Source organism: Panulirus ornatus, chromosome 66 (genome assembly GCF_036320965.1).
Source record: "Panulirus ornatus isolate Po-2019 chromosome 66, ASM3632096v1, whole genome shotgun sequence".
Taxonomy (NCBI): Eukaryota; Metazoa; Arthropoda; class Malacostraca; order Decapoda; family Palinuridae; genus Panulirus; species Panulirus ornatus.
The window spans coordinates 17,261,021-17,281,472 of NC_092289.1; the positions used below are offsets into that span (position 1 = coordinate 17,261,021).

Sequence of the window (20,452 nt, forward strand, 5' to 3'; positions counted from 1 at the left end):
AGCGAAAGATATGATATTTCAGTGTGGTCAAACGGCGTAGTGTACGTGTAACTCGTCGTCAGATGGCATCACGTAATCCACTTAAAGCTCTGGCTGCTCGTGAGGACATCAAATCAGAGTACACTGAAATTAAAATGGGTGTGGGTGAGAGAGAATTGAGGAGGATGAAGGTGGAAGAACGTAAGTAGCATAAGGTCTTGCTTTTTTAGTTGGTGATCTGGATAAGCTACTTGTATTTATAGGTTCCTGGCATATTGTGTGAAATGTCTTCTATGATATACCCTCTACTCACTATTGGGTAAAATATGATTGTAACTTACTTTTACCTTCCAGTTTCCAGGGGCTCAACATTGGCAGTTGAGGCACTGGCAGGTTTAGCATCTAAAGAGAATTTTTCAGCTGTGGCTTTAAAGAAAGTTGAGAACACACCTTTGGTACGAGAAATGCCTCCATACACTTCGCTGATGCTTTTGCATGTAAAGGGTCGACGTCATGCTCAAACAAGATTAGTAGAACCTGTAGTTTCTAGTGTTAACCAAGGTGATGATTTCCTCCTAATAACACCCACAGAGGTAGGTGCCATTTATTTTATTTTGCACATAAACACACCACATATTTTCCCCAAAAATCTCATTTCCAGCACATCCAGCCTCCTCCGCTTAACTCTATCTATAGCCCACGCCTCGCAACCATATATCGTTGTTGGAACCACTATTCCTTCAAACATACCCATTTTTGCTTTCCAAGATAAGGTTCTCAACTTCCACACATTCTTCAACGCGCCCAGAACTTTCGCCCCCTCCCCCACCCTATGATTCACTACCACTTCCATGGTTCCATCCGCTGCCAAATACACTCCCAAATATCTAAAACACCTCACTTCCTCACTTCACAGTTTTTCTCCATTCAAACTTAACCTCCCAATTGACTTCTCCCTCAACCCTACTGTACCTAATAACCTTGTTCTTATTCACATTTACTCTCAGCTTTCTTCTTTCACACACTTTACCAAACTCAGTCCCAAGCTTCTGCAGTTTCTCACGCTAATCAGCCACCAGCGCTGTATCATCAGCGAACAACAACTGACTCACTTCCTATGCTGTCTCATCCACAACAGACTGCATACTTGCCCCTCTTTCCAAAACTCTTGCATTCACCTCCTTAACAACCCCATCCATAAACAAATTAAACAATCATGGAGACATCACGCACCCCTGCTGCAAACCAACACTCATACTATTTCATATTATTTGCCATCTCCCGCATTGGCTGAGGTAGCGTTAAGAACAGAGGTCTGAGCCTTTGAGGGAAATTTTCACTTAGCCCCCTTCTCTGTTCCTCCTTTTGGAAAATTAAAAACGAGAGGGGAGGATTTCCAGCCCCCTGCTCCCTCCCCTTTTAGTCGCCTTCTACGACACGCAGGGAATATGTGGGAAGTATTCTTTCTCCCCTATCCCCAGGGATAGATATGTATATAATCTGGAATGTTAATGTATCTTTATAAAACACTTTTCATTTAACATATAGACAGATCCCAGTAATTATGCTGAAGAGCAGGTAATCTGGGGGAGGGTTGAAATCAGCAATTTACCATCTAGAATACAGTATCCTTGAGGACTCAACTCTCCCCTGTTGTAAATTATTTGAGGGCAGCAGAAGCTCATTCATAAGGGTCACTGACTATATAGCAACCCATCTATGCCCATGATGACATGGTTCACAGGTGAGATAGGACTTGGCAACCTCTCAACTACATCCATGTACACTCACTAGTGCTTTTAGGATCTGCTGATGGTTGCTTGATGTTGGCAAGCAGTATCTTTACTCTCACTTCTAGCTATCACATGACAGATTACAAGGGTGCTGATAACTGTTATCTATTATTTGTATGTTCAGGCCTCAGTCACTCAATATCTTTTTCACTCCATCCTTCCACCTCTAATTTGGTCTCCCGCTTCTCCTTGCTTCCTCCACGTCCAACACATATATATCCTCTTCGTCAACTTTTTCTCACTCATTCTCTCCATATGTTCAACCCATTTCAACATACCCTCTTCTGCTCTCAACCACATTCTTTTTATTACCACACGTCTCTCATGCTCTTTCATTACTTACTTGATTAAACTACCTCACACCACATATTTTCCTCAATCATTTCATTTACAACATGTCCATCCTTCTTTGTACAACTCTATCTATAGCCCATGCCTCGCAACCATATAATATTGTTGGAATTACTATTCCTTCAGACATAACCATTTTTGCTCTCCGAGATAACATTCTCTCTTTCATTTTTCATCACTCACAGAACCTTCACCCCCTCCCCAGCCATATGACTCGCTTCCACTTCCATGGTTCCATTCGCTGCTAAGTTCACTCCCAGATATCTCAGATATCTAAAACTCTTCACTTCCTCCAGTTTTTCTCCATTCAGACTTGCATCCCAACTAACTTGCCTCTCAACCCTGCTGAATGTAGTAACTTTGTTCTTATTCACATTTACTCTCACCTTTCTCCTTTCACATACTTTTCCAAACTGAGTCACCAGTTTCTGCAGTTTCTCACTTGAATCAGCCACCAGTGCTGTATCATCGGCGAACAACAACCGACTCTTCCCAGGCCCATTCATCCCCAACAGACTGCATTGGTACCCCTCTCTCAAAAACTCTTGCATTTACCTCCCTAACCACCCCACCCATAAACAAATTAGCCTTGCATGCCTTTCACCCTCCTGCATGTTCAGGCCCCAATCACTCAAAATCTTCTTCACTCCATCTTCCCACCTCCAATTTGGTTTCCCACTTCTCGTTCCCTCCACCTCTGACACATATATCCTATTGGTCAATCTTTCCTCACTCATTCTCCCCATGTGACCAAACCATTTCAAAATGCCTTCTTCTGCTCTCTCAACCACACTCTTTTTATTACCACACATCTCTCTTACCCTTACATTACTTACTCGATCAAACCACCTCACACCACATATTGTCCTCAAACATCTCATTTCCAGCACATCCACCCTCCTCCACGCAACTCTATCTATAGCCCACACCTCGCAACCATATAACAATGTTGGAACCACTATTCCTTCAAACATACCCATTTTTGCTTTCCAAGATAACTTTCTTGACTTCCACACATTGTTCAACGCTCCCAAAACTTTTGCCCCTCCCCCACCCTATGATTCACTTCCTCTTCCATGGTTCCATCTGCTGTCAAATCCACTCCCAGATATCTAAAACACTTCACCACCTCCAGTTTTTCTCCCTTCAAACTTACCTCCCAATTGACTTGTCCCTCAACCTACTGTACCTAATAACCTTGCTCTTATTCACATTTACTCTCAGCTTTCTTCTTTCACACACTTTACCAAACTCAGTCAACAGCTTCTGCAGTTTCTCACCCGAATCAGCCACCAGCGTTGTATCATCAGCGAACAACTGACTCACTTCCCAAGCTTTCACATCCACAACTCTTGCATTCATCTCCCTAACAACCCCATCCATAAACAAATTAAACAACCATGGAGACATCACGCACCCCTTCCGCAAACCAACATTCGCTGAGAACCAATCACTTTCCTCTCTTCCTACACGTACACATGCCTTACATCCTGGATAAAAACTATTCACTGCTTCTAACAACGTACCTCCCACACCATATATTCTTAATACCTTCCACAGAGCATCTCTATCAACTCTATCAGATCCATAAATGCCACATACAAATCCATTTGCTTTTCTAAGTATTTCTCACATACATTCTTCAAAGCAAACACCTGATCCACTCATCCTCTACCTCTTCTGAAACCACACTGCTCTTCCCCAATCTGCTGCTCTGTACATGCCTTCACCCTCTCAATCAATACCCTCCCATATAATTTTCCAGGAATACTCAACAAACTTGTACCTCTGTAATTTGAGTACTCACTCTTATTCCCCTTGCCTTTGTACAATGGCACTATGCAAGCATTCCACCAGTCCTCAGACACCTCACCATTAGTCATACATACATTAAATAACCTTACCAAGCAGTCAACAGTACAGTCACCCCCTTTTTTAATAAATTCCTTTGCAATACCATCCAAACCCGCTGCCTTGCCAGCTTTCATCTTCCACCAAGCTTTTACTACCTCTTCTCTGTTTACCAAATCATTCTTCCTAACCCTGTCACTTTGCACACCACCTCGACCAAAACACCCAATATCTGCCACTCTATCATCAAACACATTCAACAAACCTTCAAAATACTCACTCCATCTTCTCACATCACCACTACTTCTTATCACCTCCTCATTTAATATATATAATTTATTGATTAATTTATTTATTTATTTATACTTTGTTGCTGTCTCCCGCGTTAGCGAGGTAGCGCAAGGAAACAGACAAAAGAATGGCCCAACCCACCCACATACACATGTATGTACATAAATGCCCACACATGCACATATACATACCTATACATTTCAAAGTGTACATACATATGCATACATAGACATATACATATATACACTTGTACATATTCATACATGTTACCTTCATCCATTCCCACCACCATCCCGCCACACATGAAATGGCACCCCCTCCCCCCCGTGTGCGTGTGAGGTAGCAATAGGAAAAGACAACAAAGGTCACATTCATTCACACTCAGTCTCTAGCTGTCACGTCTAATGCACGGAAACCACAGCTCCCTTTCCACATCCAGGCGCCACAAGACTCTCCATGGTTTACCCCAGATGCTTCACATGCCCTGGTTCAATCCATTGACAGCACGTCGATCCCTGTATACCACATCGTTCCAATTCACTTTGTTCCTTGCACGCCTTTCACCCTCCTGTATGTTCAGGCCCCAGTCACTCAAAATCTTTTTCACTCCATTCCAGTTTGGTCTCCCACTTCTCGTTCCTTCCACCTCTGACACATATATCCTCTTTGTCAATCTTTCCTCACTCATTCTCTCCATTCAAACCATTTCAATGCACCCTCTTCTGCTCTTTCAACCACGCTCTTTTTATTACCACACATCTCTCTTACCCTCTCATTACTTACTTGATTAAACCACCTCATACCACATATTGTCCTCACACATCTCGTTTCCAACACATCCACCCTCCTCTGCACAACCTTATCTATAGCCCATGCTTCACAACCATATAACATTGTTGGAACCACTATTCCTTCAAACATACCCATTTTTGCACCAAGATAATGTTCTCGCCTTCCACACATTATTCAACACTCCTAGAACCTTCACCCCCTCCCCCACCCTGTGACTCTCTTCCGCTTCCATGGTTCCATCCGCTGCCAAATCCACTCCCAGATATCTAAAACACTTCACTTCCTCCTGTTTTTCTCCATTCAAACTTGCCTCCTAATTAACTTGTCCTTCGACCCTTAATGAACTTAATAACCTTGCTCTTATTCACATTTACTCTCAGCTTTCTTTTTCACACACTTTACCAAACTCACTCACCAACTTGTGCAGATTTAAAACATACTGTGATTTGACAGACTGATTGTCAGTGGTTCTATCCATGTTATGACCATTTTGCCCTGTAATGAAAGCTTTAAGTCCTTAAGAAACAGCAACTGCCATTGCATTTGCATTTTTATCATATTCAAGTAATTAAGAAAGACAGGTAGATAGAATCTTGGTATAATATGCCTCTGCAAAATGGCATCTGCATCTGTAAATTTGTTATGATTCATGTTACCTGGTTAGAGATCTGTCGGCATCCTGTCATTAAGAATTGCATAGTGTTGACCTCATTTTGGTAGTTTGGCTTCCATTTATGACGAAACTTCTTTATATTAAAGGTTATAAAAGCAAGTCCTTTTAACTTGCATCTGTAAAGTAATAGAATGATTTCTTTTTAAGAATTTTTCCCCCTTTAATTTAATGAGATTGTAATAGTTATTTACAACATTTTTGTTTCAGGTTTATCACTACAAGGGTGAGTTTGCCAATGTTATAGAGAGAGCAAAGGCAGGTGAAATAGCTCAGTACATCCTGCAGAAGAAAGATATGGGTGTCACTTCAGCTAGGAATGTCACTGAACTTGATGACAACTCTCCCAGTGGCAAGAAGTCAAAGTTCTGGAAACTGCTTGGTATGTAGAATATTGATCATCATCAAGACTTTACCCTCTACACACTTTAGCACCTTCAATTCTCTCTTGCCAACTTTATTCTTAACTTAGCTATCCTGCTTTCTCTCTCTCTCTCTCTCTCTCTCTCTCTCTCTCTCTCTCTCTCTCTCTCTCTCTCTCTCTCTCTCTCTCAATTGCAATGTCCCATTTGAGCAAGGTAGCATCAAGAACAGATGACAACCTCAAAGGGAAAATTCCATACATAGTCTGTCTGTATCTCTGACACCTGTTTCCTTCAGTATCTCCGAGAAGGGGGTGGTCACAGTAAAAGAGTCTTCATAAGTAGTGAATTCCAGTGCCACTTCTTTGCCTTTAGTGCCTCACCCGTAACATACCACTGGCAGAAGACATCTCTAGATGCTCCTATGTAATGTCCCTACAGACTTCTGTCTAATGTGTCTTCCTAATGTTCCTACTTATTATTTCTGCATAATGCTATTTCTAGGTAATGCTCCTGTCTAATGTTCCTACCTGCTGCTTCATCTGTTGTTCCTTTCTGCAGGAAAATCTTAAAGTTACAAAGAATGAGTTGTGTGGATTAATTGTTGTCAAGTGTTATATGTAACATGGAGATATTGTATTTTTGAAGATGGAGGGCCAGCAGTCCACATGTGGATGAGGCAAAAAGAAGAGACAGCTACTTGGGTTAGAGGAGTGCAGCTTGACAACAACTGAAGTGCTGGCATACTTTGCTAACCTCTTTATCGTAAACCTTTATTTAGTTAATTTCATAAACAACTTGCAATTGCTTTTCTGGTCGTACTAATATTACACTATGACTGATCATATTTTTCAAAGACAGCAGACTTGCTCTTGCATTTATGTCCATCGTACTTCTTAAACACAAAATAATTTAATGTCCTCCCTAACACCCTCAATTAAGTTGACAGAACTACTTTATCTACTTGAAATAAATGTAGGAGGTATTATTTTGTAACAAGCTCTAAACAGAAATTAGTCGTCTTTCCTGTATATCCTTGAGAGTCAGAAGTTTCCAAAGTCTTTTCTCTACCCAGAATCATATGCATCTTCTAAGTCTGTAGATTGTACATAAGTTTTCATGTTGTCATCTGAAGCTGTCTCCACTCCCTGCAAAATTGCAAAAATTAAGTCTTTATACCATGTTCCCTTCTGAAATCCTTCTTTTTGTTTACCTAGTATGGCTCATTAATCTTATTCACATCATTAATCAAAATTGTAGTTTATACCAAAGGAACTGTGCTAAAGCACCTTGTTCCTGTATATTTCTTATAATGATAGTTTTGCTCCCTTTTCCTTTATACAGGAGGATGCTTACTGCCTTTGAGATCATTTAGCACTTAGCTGCTTTTCCTATCTGCCAGGTCTTTCATTACCTTCCCCAGTTTATCTGCTCTTTCTCTCCCGTTCACCTATATCAGTTGCCATACTTTGTGCAGACACACCTTTATTTTCAGTTTTCTTCCTCTTTCCATAAATACTCCTGACTTTTGTAATCTCAAGTCACACCTGACCAATAAGCACATCTTTTTTTGTTTCAACAACCTTATCCCCTAGATTAGATCTTTAAAGTACTCTTTCCTTCTCTTATGAACTGAATAGTTTAGAAAAAAACAATTCTCATCCTTGCTTTTGACACAGACCTTTGTTAATGTGTATTTCCATCCAAAATAGGTTATATTTTTCTGTTAGCAGTAACATCCTGTCTATATATATATATATATATATATATATATATATATATATATATTTTTTTTTTTTTTTTTTGCCGCTGTCTCCCGCGTTTGCGAGGTAGCGCAAGGAAACAGACGAAAGAAATGGCCCAACCCACCCCCATACACATGTATATACATACGTCCACACACGCAAATATACATACCTACACAGCTTTCCATGGTTTACCCCAGACGCTTCACATGCCCTGATTCAATCCACTGACAGCACGTCAACCCCGGTATACCACATCGATCCAATTCACTCTATTCCTTGCCCTCCTTTCGCCCTCCTGCATGTTCAGGCCCTGATCACACAAAATCTTTTTCACTCCATCTTTCCACCTCCAATTTGGTCTCCCACTTCTCCTCGTTCCCTCCACCTCCGACACATATATCCTCTTGGTCAATCTTTCCTCACTCATTCTCTCCATGTGCCCAAACCATTTCAAAACACCCTCTTCTGCTCTCTCAACCACGCTCTTTTTATTTCCACACATCTCTCTTACCCTTACTTTACTTACTCGATCAAACCACCTCACACCACACATTGTCCTCAAACATCTCATTTCCAGCACATCCACCCTCCTGCGCACAACTCTATCCATAGCCCACGCCTCGCATATATAATGAACTGCAGCCTCATACCATGAACTACCATTAGGATCAGATATTAAATGGTTGTATCTCTTATGATATCCTTAGGTGGTGATGAGGCAAGTGAAGGTCAGCCAGGGGGCTTGCCTGAAGAAGATGAGTATGTGGAGGCAGCTCTTGTAGCAGCCAACAAAGTATATGAGGTCCAGGAAGACTCACTCGTACCTGTTCCTGACTCTTGGGGACAGATGCCTAAAATTGAAATATTGGCATCTGATAAGGTTAATATTTTTTGTAAATTTTACTCTAATGTAGCACTTTTGTTTAAAAGAAATAATGTCTGAGGGGTTCTTCATAGATGATGATATTAGCTGAAGGGTATGTGTGTGCATTTTATCATGATGCTGTTTTTTATTTGATTTTTTCAGCTTCAAAACTGGAAATTTCTTTTAATTTTTCCACAGGTTTTGGTGTTTGACTTTGGTTCTGAGCTGTACATATGGGCAGGTAAACGTGCCTGTGGTGACGAACGGAAGGTGGGGCTGATATTAGGACGTGAATTGTGGGAAGAGCAGTATGATTATTCAGACTGTGACATTAATCCTATCGTGCCTATGACACCTGTTTCAAAAGCAAAGATGAAAGGTTAGTCCTTATGCTTTTTATTATTTATTCATTTTTTATTTATGTATATTATTCATTATACTTTGTTGCTGTCTCCCACTTAGCAAGATACCGCAAGGAAAGAGACAAAAGAATGGCCCATCCCACCCACAAACACATGTATATACTTACACGTCCACACATACACATGTACATACCTATACATTTCAATGTATACATACATAGACATATACATATATACACATTGTACATAATTCATACTTGCTGCCTTTATTCATTCCTTTAACCATCCCACCACACATGAAATGACACATCCCTCCCCCGCACGCGTGTCAGGTAGCGCTAGGAAAAGACAACAAAGGCCACATTCGTTCACACTCAGTCTCTAGCTGTCATGTATAATGCACCGAAACCACAGCTCCCTTTCCACATCCAGGCCCCATAAAACTTTCCATGGTTTACCCCAGGTGCTTCACATGCCCTGGTTCAATCCAATGACAGCACGTCAACCCTGGTATACCACATCGTTCCAATTCACTCTATACCTTGCACGCCTTTCACCCTCCTGCATGTGCAGGCCCTGGTTGCTCAATATCTTTTTCACTCCATCTTTCCACCTTCAATTTGGTCTCCCACTTCTTCTCGTTCCCTCCACCTCTGACACATATATCCTCTTTTTCAATCTTTCCTCACTCATTCTTTCCATGTGACCAAACAATTTCAATACACCCTCTTCTGCTCTCTCAACCACACTCTTTATTACCACACATATCTCCCTCACACCACATATTGTCCCCAAACATCTCATTTTCAACACATCCACCCTCCTCCAAACAACCCTTCCTATTGCCCACACCTTGCATCCATATAACATAGTTGGAACCACTGTTCCTGCAAACATACCTATTTTTGCTTTCTGAGATAATGTTCTTGCCTTCCTCACATTCTTCAACGCTCCCAGAACTTTCGCCCCCTCTCCCACCCTGTAACACTCACTTCCGCTTCCATGGTTCCATCCGCTGCGAAATCCACTCCCAGATATCTAAAACACTTCACTTCCTCCAGTTTTTCTCCATTCAAACTTACCTCCCAATTGACTTCTCCCTCAACCCTACTGTACCTAATAACCTTGCTCTTATTCACATTTACTCTCAGCTTTTTTCTTTCACACATCAGCTTTCTTCTTTCACACACTTTACCAAACTCAGTTACCAGCTTCTGCAGTTTCTCACCCAAATCAGCCACCAGCGCTGTATCATCAGCGAACAACAACTGACTCACTTCCCAAGCCCTCTTATCCACAACAGACTGCATACTTGCTCCTCTCCAAAACTCTTGCATCCACCTCTCCAACAACCCCATCCATAAACAAATTAAACAACAATGGACACATCACGAACCTTTGCCGCAAACCAACATTCACTGAGAACCAATCACTTTCCTCTCTTCCCACTTGCACACATGCCTTACATCCTCGATAAAAACTTTTCACTGCTTCTAGCAACTTACCTCCCACACCATATATTCTTAATACCTTCCACAGAGCATATCTATCAACTCTGTCATATGCCTTCTCCAGATCCATAAATGCCACATACAATTCCATTTGTCAGTATTCCTCATACATTTTTCAAAGCGAACACCTGATCCACACATCCTCTACCACATCTGAAACCACACTGCTCTTCCCCAATCTGATGTTCTGTACATGCCTTCACCCTCTCAATCAATACCCTCCCATATAATTTCCCAGGAATACTCAACAAACTTACACCTCTGTAATTTGAACACTCACCTTTATCCCCTTTGCCTTTGTACAATGGCACTATGCATGCATTCCGCCAATCCTCAGGCACTGCACCATGAGCCATACCTGCATTGAATATCCTCACCAACCAGTGAACAACACAGTCACCCCCTTTTTTAATAAATTCCACTACAATACCATCCAAACCTGCCACCTTGCTGGCTCTCACCTTCAGCAAAGCTTTCACTACCTCTTCTCTGTTTACCAAATCATTCTCCCTGACCCTCTCACTTCACATACCACCTCAACCAAAACACCCTATCTCTGCCACTCTATCATCAAACACATTCAACAAAGCTTCAAAATACTCATTCCATCTCCTTCTCACATCACCACTACTTGTTATTACCTCCCTATTAGTCCCTTCACCTATGTTCCCATTTGTCCTCTTGTCTTACACACTTTATTTACCTCCTTCCAAAACGGTCTTTTTTATTCTCCCTAAAATTTAATGATACTCTCTCCCCAACTCTCAGTTGCCCTCTTTTTCACCTCTTGCACCTCTCCCTTGACCTCCTGCCTCTTTCTTTTATTCATCTCCCAATCATTTGCACCATTTCTCTGCAAAAATCGACCAAATGCCTCTCTCTTCTCTTTCACTAACAATCTTATTTCTTTGTCCCGCCACTCACTACCCTTTCTAATCTGCCCACCTTTTTCACTTTATTATACTAATTGCTGTTTCCCTTGTCAGCGAGGTGGCGCCAGAAAACAGAAGAATGGCCCATCCACTCATATACACATATATAAACATAAACTTCCATACATGCACATATACATTAATGTACTTTTTTTTTCATACATAATCGCCTTATCCTGCATTAGCGAAGTGTGTTAAGAACAGAGGAGTGAGGCTTAGAGGGTATATCCTCACGTGGCCCACCTCTCCGTTCCTTCTTTTGGAAAATTATATATGGGAGGGGAGGATTTTCAGCCCCCTCCCCTTTTAGTTGCCTTCTACGACACACAGGGAATACGTAAGAAGTATTCCTTCTCCCTATCCCCAGGGATGATAAATATACATATACATAACAATATATACATATACATACACAGACATATACATGATACTTATGTACATAATTATACTTGCTTGCCTTCATCCATTCCTGGCGCCACCCTGCCCACAGGAAACAGCATCGCTACCCCATGCTTCAACGTGGTAGCACCAGGAAAACAGACAAAAAAGGCCACATTCATTCACACTCAGTCTCTAGCTGTCATGTGTAATTCACCGAAACCACATCTCCCTACCCACATCCAGGCCCCACAGACCTTTCCATGGAATACCCCAGACGTTTCACATGCCCTGGTTCAGTCCATTGACAGCACATTGACCCCAGTATACCACACCGTTCCAACTCACTCTGCCCCTTATACGCTTCTCACCCTCCTGTATGTTCAGGATCTGATCACTCAAAATCTTTTTCACTCCTTCCTTCCGCCACACATCTCCCTTACCCTTTCATGACTTGCTCGATCAAACCCCCTCACACCACGTATTGTCCTGGAACGTTTCATTTCCTATACATCCACCCTCCTCCATACAACTCTATCTGTAGCCTATGCCTTGCAACCATATAACATTGTTAGACCTACTATTCCTTCAAACATACCCATTTTTGCTCTTCAAGATAACATTCTCTCTTTCCACACATTCTTTGCATCCAGAACCTTCACCCCCTCCCCCATTATGTGACTCACTTCTGCTTCCATAGCCATGGTTCCATTCACTGCTAGGTCCACTCCCAGATATCTGAAAGACTTCACTTCTCCAATTTTTCTCCATTCAGACTTACATACCAATTAACTTGACCTTCAACCCTACTGCTCTTGTATACATTTACTCAACTTTTTTCTTTCACACACTTTTCTGTACTCGGTCATCAACTTCTGCAGTTTCTCACTCAAAATTCCATTCTGATAACATTTTCAGGTGAATTGAATTGTTCACTTCATGAGTAAAATTGTACATATATGTTTTATTTTACCCATTAACACTCCTTCAAATTTGCAGGTTACCGACCAGAATGGGGTTTATGTGCCAAGCTTACTGAAAATGTTGAAACAATCCTCTTTAAAGAAAAATTTATAGATTGGCCAGATCTTGCACAGCAGTCAAGAATTAAGGTATAGAAAATTATTTATTGTTGTGTAGAGGTTATTCTGATTTGTAATGTTGTTTGACATTCTGGATAAGATTTAGTTGCCTTTCATTCATGACATAATTTCGCTTAGCTTTATCCTACCTTTGGCTTACTTTTATTCACATAGTTTTATTTTGACTGTAACCAGCAGAATGCTTTCTTATTGTGAACTAGGAGGTGAAGAAAGAGCTTGATCGTCATGTGGCACCTGTGTGTGAGCTGCAGCCCTGTGATGCAAGAGTGATGCTAGAAGAATTGCCACTTGAGCCTGACCTGGTGCTGGAAATGAGTCATTTAGGTCGTGGAGTGGAATACTACGATGAAGAGGTGCGCTAGTGGTGATGATGGCTCATGTAGCAGACTGGTTATACATCATGCTGCTTAGTTCTCCTTCATCTTTTTTTGTTTACTCTACACACCACTCTATTGACTGTATCAGTGATCTAGTGTAGACTGCCGTTCATGTGGACCTATCTGTACACATCTTGAAGAACTTCCTGTGCCTTGTTGATTTTGGCTGACTCATGCCCACTGTTGAACAGTGGTTTATAGTGTCTCATCAGCTGCTGCTAGTCAGTAGCCATCCGCCTGTAGATAGCAAGAGGCGCCTTCCATACCACCGCGTAGCTCTAGTTTCCATGTATTGGCCAACACCATTGTATTTTCTCTCCATGGTGTAGCATGCTCCTGACAGCAAGACACAGTCTGTGCTGAATGCACACAACTCTCTGTGACCCTAGACAGCCTAACTAGGTTCCATGTGGAGTTGCTACTTGACTGCTCTTCGCATATCCTCCCAAGTCTCCCTTTTACAACCCTTCAACTGATGACCTATGCTTGGGTGCCTTGTAGAGAATCGTAGTCCCTTTTTATACATCCCCCAAGTGTCAGTTTTTCAAAAATTTTATATGTATTTTATTTACTTTTATGAATTATGCACTTCCTTTTGATGTTTTTCTCTTCTGTCCAGTTTTGTCATATAAATCCAATTTTTTTCCTTTATTTATATATATATATATATATATATATATATATATATATATATATATATATATATATATATATATATATATATATATATATATATTCTTTTATATGTGTTTGCCATTTCCTTACATGGGTGAGGTAGCATCAGGAACAGATGAATGAATCTAAGAGGAAGTAGACATTGTTTGGCTCCTTCCTCTGCTCCTCCTTTTGCAAAAGATTTGGGAGAGAGGGATTTCCAGCCACTTTCCTGCTTCCCTCCCTCTGAGTTGTGTACTTTGATATGCTGGAGATACATGGGCAGTACTCTTTCTCCCTTATACCCAGGGACACACACACACACACACCTCTGTGTGTGTGTGTATATAAGAATATGTACATATTTATATTACACATAATTGCTGTTACTGTTACTGTTCCTTGGGTAGTACCAAGGAACAAACGAAGAATGGCTCATCCACTCATACACATATTATATTAAATCGCTCCAATTCACTCTATTTCTTGCACGCCTCTCATCCTCTTGTATGTTCAGGCCCCGATTGCTCAAACTTTTTCACTCCATCCTTCTACCTCCAATTTGGTCACCTGCTTCTCTTTGTTCCCTTCACCTTTGACACATAATGTCTTTGTCAATCTTTTCTTACTCATTCTCTCCATATGTCCAGACCATTTCAACACACCCTCTTCTGCTCTTACAACCACACTCTTTATTTCCACACATCTCTCTTACCCTTTCATCGATTACTTACTCGATATATATGTAAATTTTTTCCCCATTCTTGATTGTTGTTTCCCGCATGAGTAGGACAGTGCCAGGAACAGATGAGGAAGGCCACATTCACTTCCATATAATCTCTAGCTGTCATGTTTAATTAGATGAATATACACATTTACATACATATAGCATCCCCTACAAACAGTACATCTCCACCATCCTAAATAATGCATTATCTGCCTGGTTGTGTCTCTCCCAAAAGCAAATATAACAGAGCATCAAATCACACAAAATAGATTATTCAGAACAGCTGCTGGCTGCTTAGCAACCACAAACACTTATTGCCAAAATGCTGAAGCAATGATCCTCCTAGTGAAAATAACACCAAAACAGAGAAGCAAAGATCCTCTTAGTTACAATCCCACCACAATATGGTCAGCTCTAAATTCTTTGCTGAAGCTTTCGCCCCCTCCAAATCACTCCATAACTAACCACTAACTCCCCCAAGCACAAATAAAAAGCTTACCCGTTTCGTTTTTCAGCCGCCTTTACTTGCAGTTCTCCGCACCCCCCCACCAAACACAACTCTGACAAAATATATACACATTGAAATGATGACAAGCACTAAAGAATTGCCCAGTCAACCGAGTCTTAAATAAACAACACACCATAAGGTATGCACTCATCTGAAACCACATCTTCCAGACATGTATGAGTAACACTCCACCATCTAAAGTGCACAGCTTCCTGAACACATCAGTAGCCCCATAAAGGTAAAAGAGACTCCTTGGGAAGGAAGTAAGTAAATTGTATCCATAAGATAGGAGAGAAAGAATACTATCCATGTATGCTAAGCATGTCATAAGCAACAAGGAAAGATGAGAGTGGGATGCTAGAAATCTTTCCCTCTTATGAAATTACTTTCCAAAAGATGGAACAGGAGCCAAATGAGGATTTTCGCTAAGGCCCAGTCGTTTGCTCCTAACGCTATCTCATTAGCATGGAAAACACCGAATATATATATATATATATATATATATATATATATATATATATATATATACAGATAAACCCATTGGAGAAATTAAAGTGTAGCAGCAATATCTTTCATTTATCATATCTTTAGGCAAACAGACAAAATGGGAAGATAACAAGTAATATATATACAGCAGAAACTTGGTTAGTGCTAGGTTAATTGACAATCCTGCTCCTAACAGGTTGCCTGGGCAGGAACCCTTCACATGCCTGATTGACACATCAGGTCATAACAGTTCGGCTGGGCAGAAACCTTTTACATACCTGACTTGACATGTCAGCCAGGTATGTAAAGGGTTCCTGCCCAATCCACCTGTTATGACCTGGCTCATCTATTATTCTTAATTAAACCAACACTGACCTAAAGTTTCCCACGTATTCCCTGCATGTTGTAAAAGGTGACTAAAAGGGGAGGGAGTGTTGGGCTAGAAATCCTCCCCTCTATTTTCACTTTTCCAAAAGAAGGAACAGAGAAGGGGGCCAAGTGAGGACCTTCTCTCTTAGGCTCCGTCCTCTCTTTTTAACGCTACCTCGCTAATGCGGGAAGAATGAAGAAAAAAAAAAGATATATATATATATATATATATATATATATATATATATATATATATACACACATACACATTGTTACCTTACCTTTTTGTCAGTTTGCCTGAAGATGTGATTAATGAAAGATTGTGCAGATACACTTTCATTTTTAATGTGGCTTTATCTGCATGTTATACACAAGATTGTGTCTAAACAATATATATATATATATATATATATATATATATATATATATATATATATATATATATCTGTTATTGTATTTATGTATGTATTTGTATACACCTTTTAACATTAAAAATTAATTAATTCTATTAATCCTTAGTTTTGCTTTTTTTTTATAATCAATACTCACACAAAAGTATTTTCTTTTGGTATTTTTGGCATACTAATTATTTTTACTGATTATAATAGTATCTTATTTTTTTAGTATTATTTTTCTTTTCATTCCAAGTGACCTTGAATGATTGCCCATGATACCTTAGCTAACCATCCCTTACTCCCCTCCCTGTCCCCTCCAACACTCACCTGGGTCAACTCAACTCTGCTGCTGGTAACAACGCTGACTGCATCAACAATCCACTGTTGCTAACTTCATGTTGTCCAACAATCTACCATTTTCACCCATATCATACTGATGGATGGCACTGTAAACTGCTTGGTGGACTTTAAAACCCTACGTGTATGCTGCTTTCACGACTTTAGGAGCGACGTCTCTTGAACATCTCAACGAATGATTTCAAAGTTTGGCACGTATCAGAATATGGCAAAGTGTTGATGGATGCAACCTCTCAGAGTCATCTACATGCTGGTGATACATATGTTGTCCGCTGGTACTACCTGATCACAGCCACTGGGAGGACTCTTACAGTAAGTGACTTCATTGTACATTTTACTTATGTAGGTGTAGAATACTTAATTTCTATGTAGTAAAAGATTTACCAGTTTAGGATGTGATAGATGATAAGCAGTGTTGGGATTTTTCTTTCAAAAGGGTTTGGTAGGTTTTAGCTATTTCTGTTACAGGTATACCACCAATTACCCGGCACTCTTGGCTCCAGAGCCTTGCCAGATTAACCATTTTACTGGACCAGCCATGGTCACGTAATAATAATTCATCAACACACCTCTAACCCACTAATTATATATCTTCCCTGTGTTTAAAGTATACCATGGACTGCTAGAAATTTAGATTACACAAATATTAAATGTAAATTAAATATTTATTTGTTTATTTTGCCTTGTCGCTGTCTCCCACGTTAGCGAGGTAGCACAAGGAAACAGACAAAAGAATGGCCCAACCCACCCACATACACATGTATATACATACACATCCACACACACAAATATACATACTTATACATCTCAACGTATACAAATAAATACACACAGACATATATGGCGCCCCCTTGCTGGTGCGGGAAGTGGCGAATAGCTTGAAAGAAGGAAAAGATATGTATATATATGTATGTTTATGTGCGGGTGTGAGTGTTTGTTTATATACACGTGTATGTGAGTGGGTTGGACCATTCCTTGTCTGTTTCCCTGCGCTACCTCGCTAATGCGGGAGACAGCAGTTAAGTATGATAAATATACATATATACACATATACATAATTCATACTGTCTGCCTTTATTCATTCCCATCGCCACCTTGCGACACATGTAATGACAACCCCCTCCCTCCTCATGTGTGCGAGGTAGTGCTAGGAAAAGACAACAAAGGCCCCGTTCGTTCACACTCAGTCTCTAGCTGTCATGTAATAATGCACCGAAACCACAGCTCCCTTTCCACTTCCAGGCCCCACAGAACTTTCCATGGTTTACCCCAGACGCTTCACATGCCCTGGTTCAATCCATTGACAGCACATCGGCCTCAGTATACCACATTGTTCCAATTCACTGTATTCCTTGCACGCCTTTCACCCTCCTGCATGTTCAGGCCCCGATCACTCAAAATCTTTTTCACTCCATCTTTCCACCTCCAATTTGGTCTCCCACTTCTCCTTGTTCCCTCCACCTCTGACACATATATCCTTTTTGTCAATCTTTCCTCACTCATTCTTTCCGACATGGAGAGAATGGAGAGTAAATTAAATAAATTAAATACATTATACAACTTACACAAATATTAAATGTAAATTAAATAGATAAATGAAATACATTATACACCTGCTCAGGACTGAGGTGCTCATCAGCTAAGAGTTCCACGAATTCATTCACATACTCGGCAGCTCCTTCATGGTTTGCAGATCGCTTTTCTCAGCGCACTTTATTTATGGAAATTCCATGACTTCTTGAATCTTTGAAGCCAAGTTTTACCATAGTTACACTTATGTTGTAATTTAGGTTCTTTATGGAACAACTTAACCTGGTTCTTTATCATGCTACCTGACAAGTCCACTCCATCACTCTGACGCTGTCGAAACCATTCCATCATCACTCGATTGTGCTCAGTGCTCTTACCATCTTTCATAGTTTTTCTAATCGTCATTTGCTTCTTGGAATCGCTGTCTGCACAGAATTTCAATCTTTTCTCCCTTTGCTTCTTTATATCATAAACAGTTGACGAACCAAAACTGTAGATGTAACACAGCTTATGCAGCAAAACATCACGGTCCATTTTTTTCAACAGTTCTACTATATCTTTGATCGATATGGACTGGTGTGTATGTTTGACACCACAACTGATACTCTCATATGTCTTCGAAGCCATAGCTAGGGTTAGATTTAAGCAAAATAAGCTAAGAATCTCGCAGAATTGCATTATCACCACCAGCAAGTGCGGTGTAAAGAGTGTAAATAAGCATGCCCTACAGACAATGCCACCTGTGGCCACCCAGTAAACTAGTCTGGTGGCTGTGGTAATTTCAAGTTCCCTCACGTAATTTTGTCCAGACTAAAGGAGGTATCGAACCATCAGTTGCCGGAAATTCGGTGGTGTACCTGTACTTGATTACACATTTGTGCATATGGAGAAGGAGTTTTCCACTCATAGGAACTAGCCTTTAATTTTTTACTTCTTAATCTTAGTTTTCCATTGCTACTTACATTTACATTATATATGCTTACCTTGCTCCAATTGTCCACAGTTCTGTTTCAGAAAAATGCTTCCTCAAATTCCCCTGCAATTTGTAGGTTTTTTTCTTGTTCTAATTATTTTTTTGACCTCAAAAAACTGTTTCACTTGACATCATTATGTTCTTTTAGTCAGTTACATGTAGTTATCTTGTTTCCCTTTATCCTGCTTTCTTTCATGATAAGTACATTTAAAGCTTCCCTCCTTTTCATAGCTTATTCCATTACATTCTGGTGTTATTCTTGTTGTATTACTTTTTATCCTTTACAGCAGTTTTGTGTGATACCCAAATTGAGGAGACCAGATTGTTACATTAAATTTCAAGTTCATTTAAATGTGCCTTGTATATTTTTTTAAGATACACCACTTTCCCCTTACGTATTTTCAATTTTGATGTTTAAAATACAATTTGCCTTCCTTAGTCTCTCTCACATGATATAACAGTGCTAACTTCAGCATGATGTGAACTCTTAGGTCCCTTTCATAGTACATCATTGTAATTTGTTTTGCCAGTATGGGAGTGATAGTTTAGTCTCCTTAATCTCTATCACTTTTTCTTGACTGCATTTTCCAAGGATGTATTTCAAAAGCAGTGTGTTGACCTTCTAGTCTAACCCCAGCTTGAATGCTATTTTGTAAGAGAAGGGATTACAGTATCAGTGGCTCCCCAATTTTTCTTCCTTATATATCTGCTATCTACTTCAACTTTCCCACCACTATCCTTGCAAAATTTTACTCTCAAAATTTATATTCGTCAAATTCTAGCTCTTCATCGGGCAAACTGATCTCACATTTTGATATCCCATCTCTTTCAAAATCTGGTGTCATATTCACACCCACTCTCAGTATCCTCCTCATTTATACATCATCTAACCAGCCCACTATTCTTTTTATCTCTATTTCTGATTTAATTAAGACAACAACTTCAACTGCTGACAACAACTTCAACATCTGTTCTTTTCCTGTTTGGTTAAGAATCACCCCACCTCACTCTCAACAAGGAGTGCCCACCCCTCACATATTTTAAATAACCAGTGTTAGATCACATGACCTTGACACTCCCTTATGTTT

At 40.2% G+C, this 20,452-nt stretch overlaps 1 protein-coding gene across 1 annotated transcript in view; it reads left to right on the top strand.

Moving 5' to 3' along the window:
• The window catches only part of LOC139746688 (uncharacterized), a 682,159-nt gene that overhangs the window by 625,968 nt on the left and 35,739 nt on the right, over window positions 1-20,452 (top strand). The window contains 8 exon segments of the mRNA XM_071658129.1: window positions 23-180; window positions 334-572; window positions 5,938-6,109; window positions 8,545-8,717; window positions 8,901-9,081; window positions 12,885-12,997; window positions 13,189-13,341; window positions 17,009-17,173. Coding sequence (XP_071514230.1) covers window positions 23-180; window positions 334-572; window positions 5,938-6,109; window positions 8,545-8,717; window positions 8,901-9,081; window positions 12,885-12,997; window positions 13,189-13,341; window positions 17,009-17,173 — 1,354 coding nt within the window.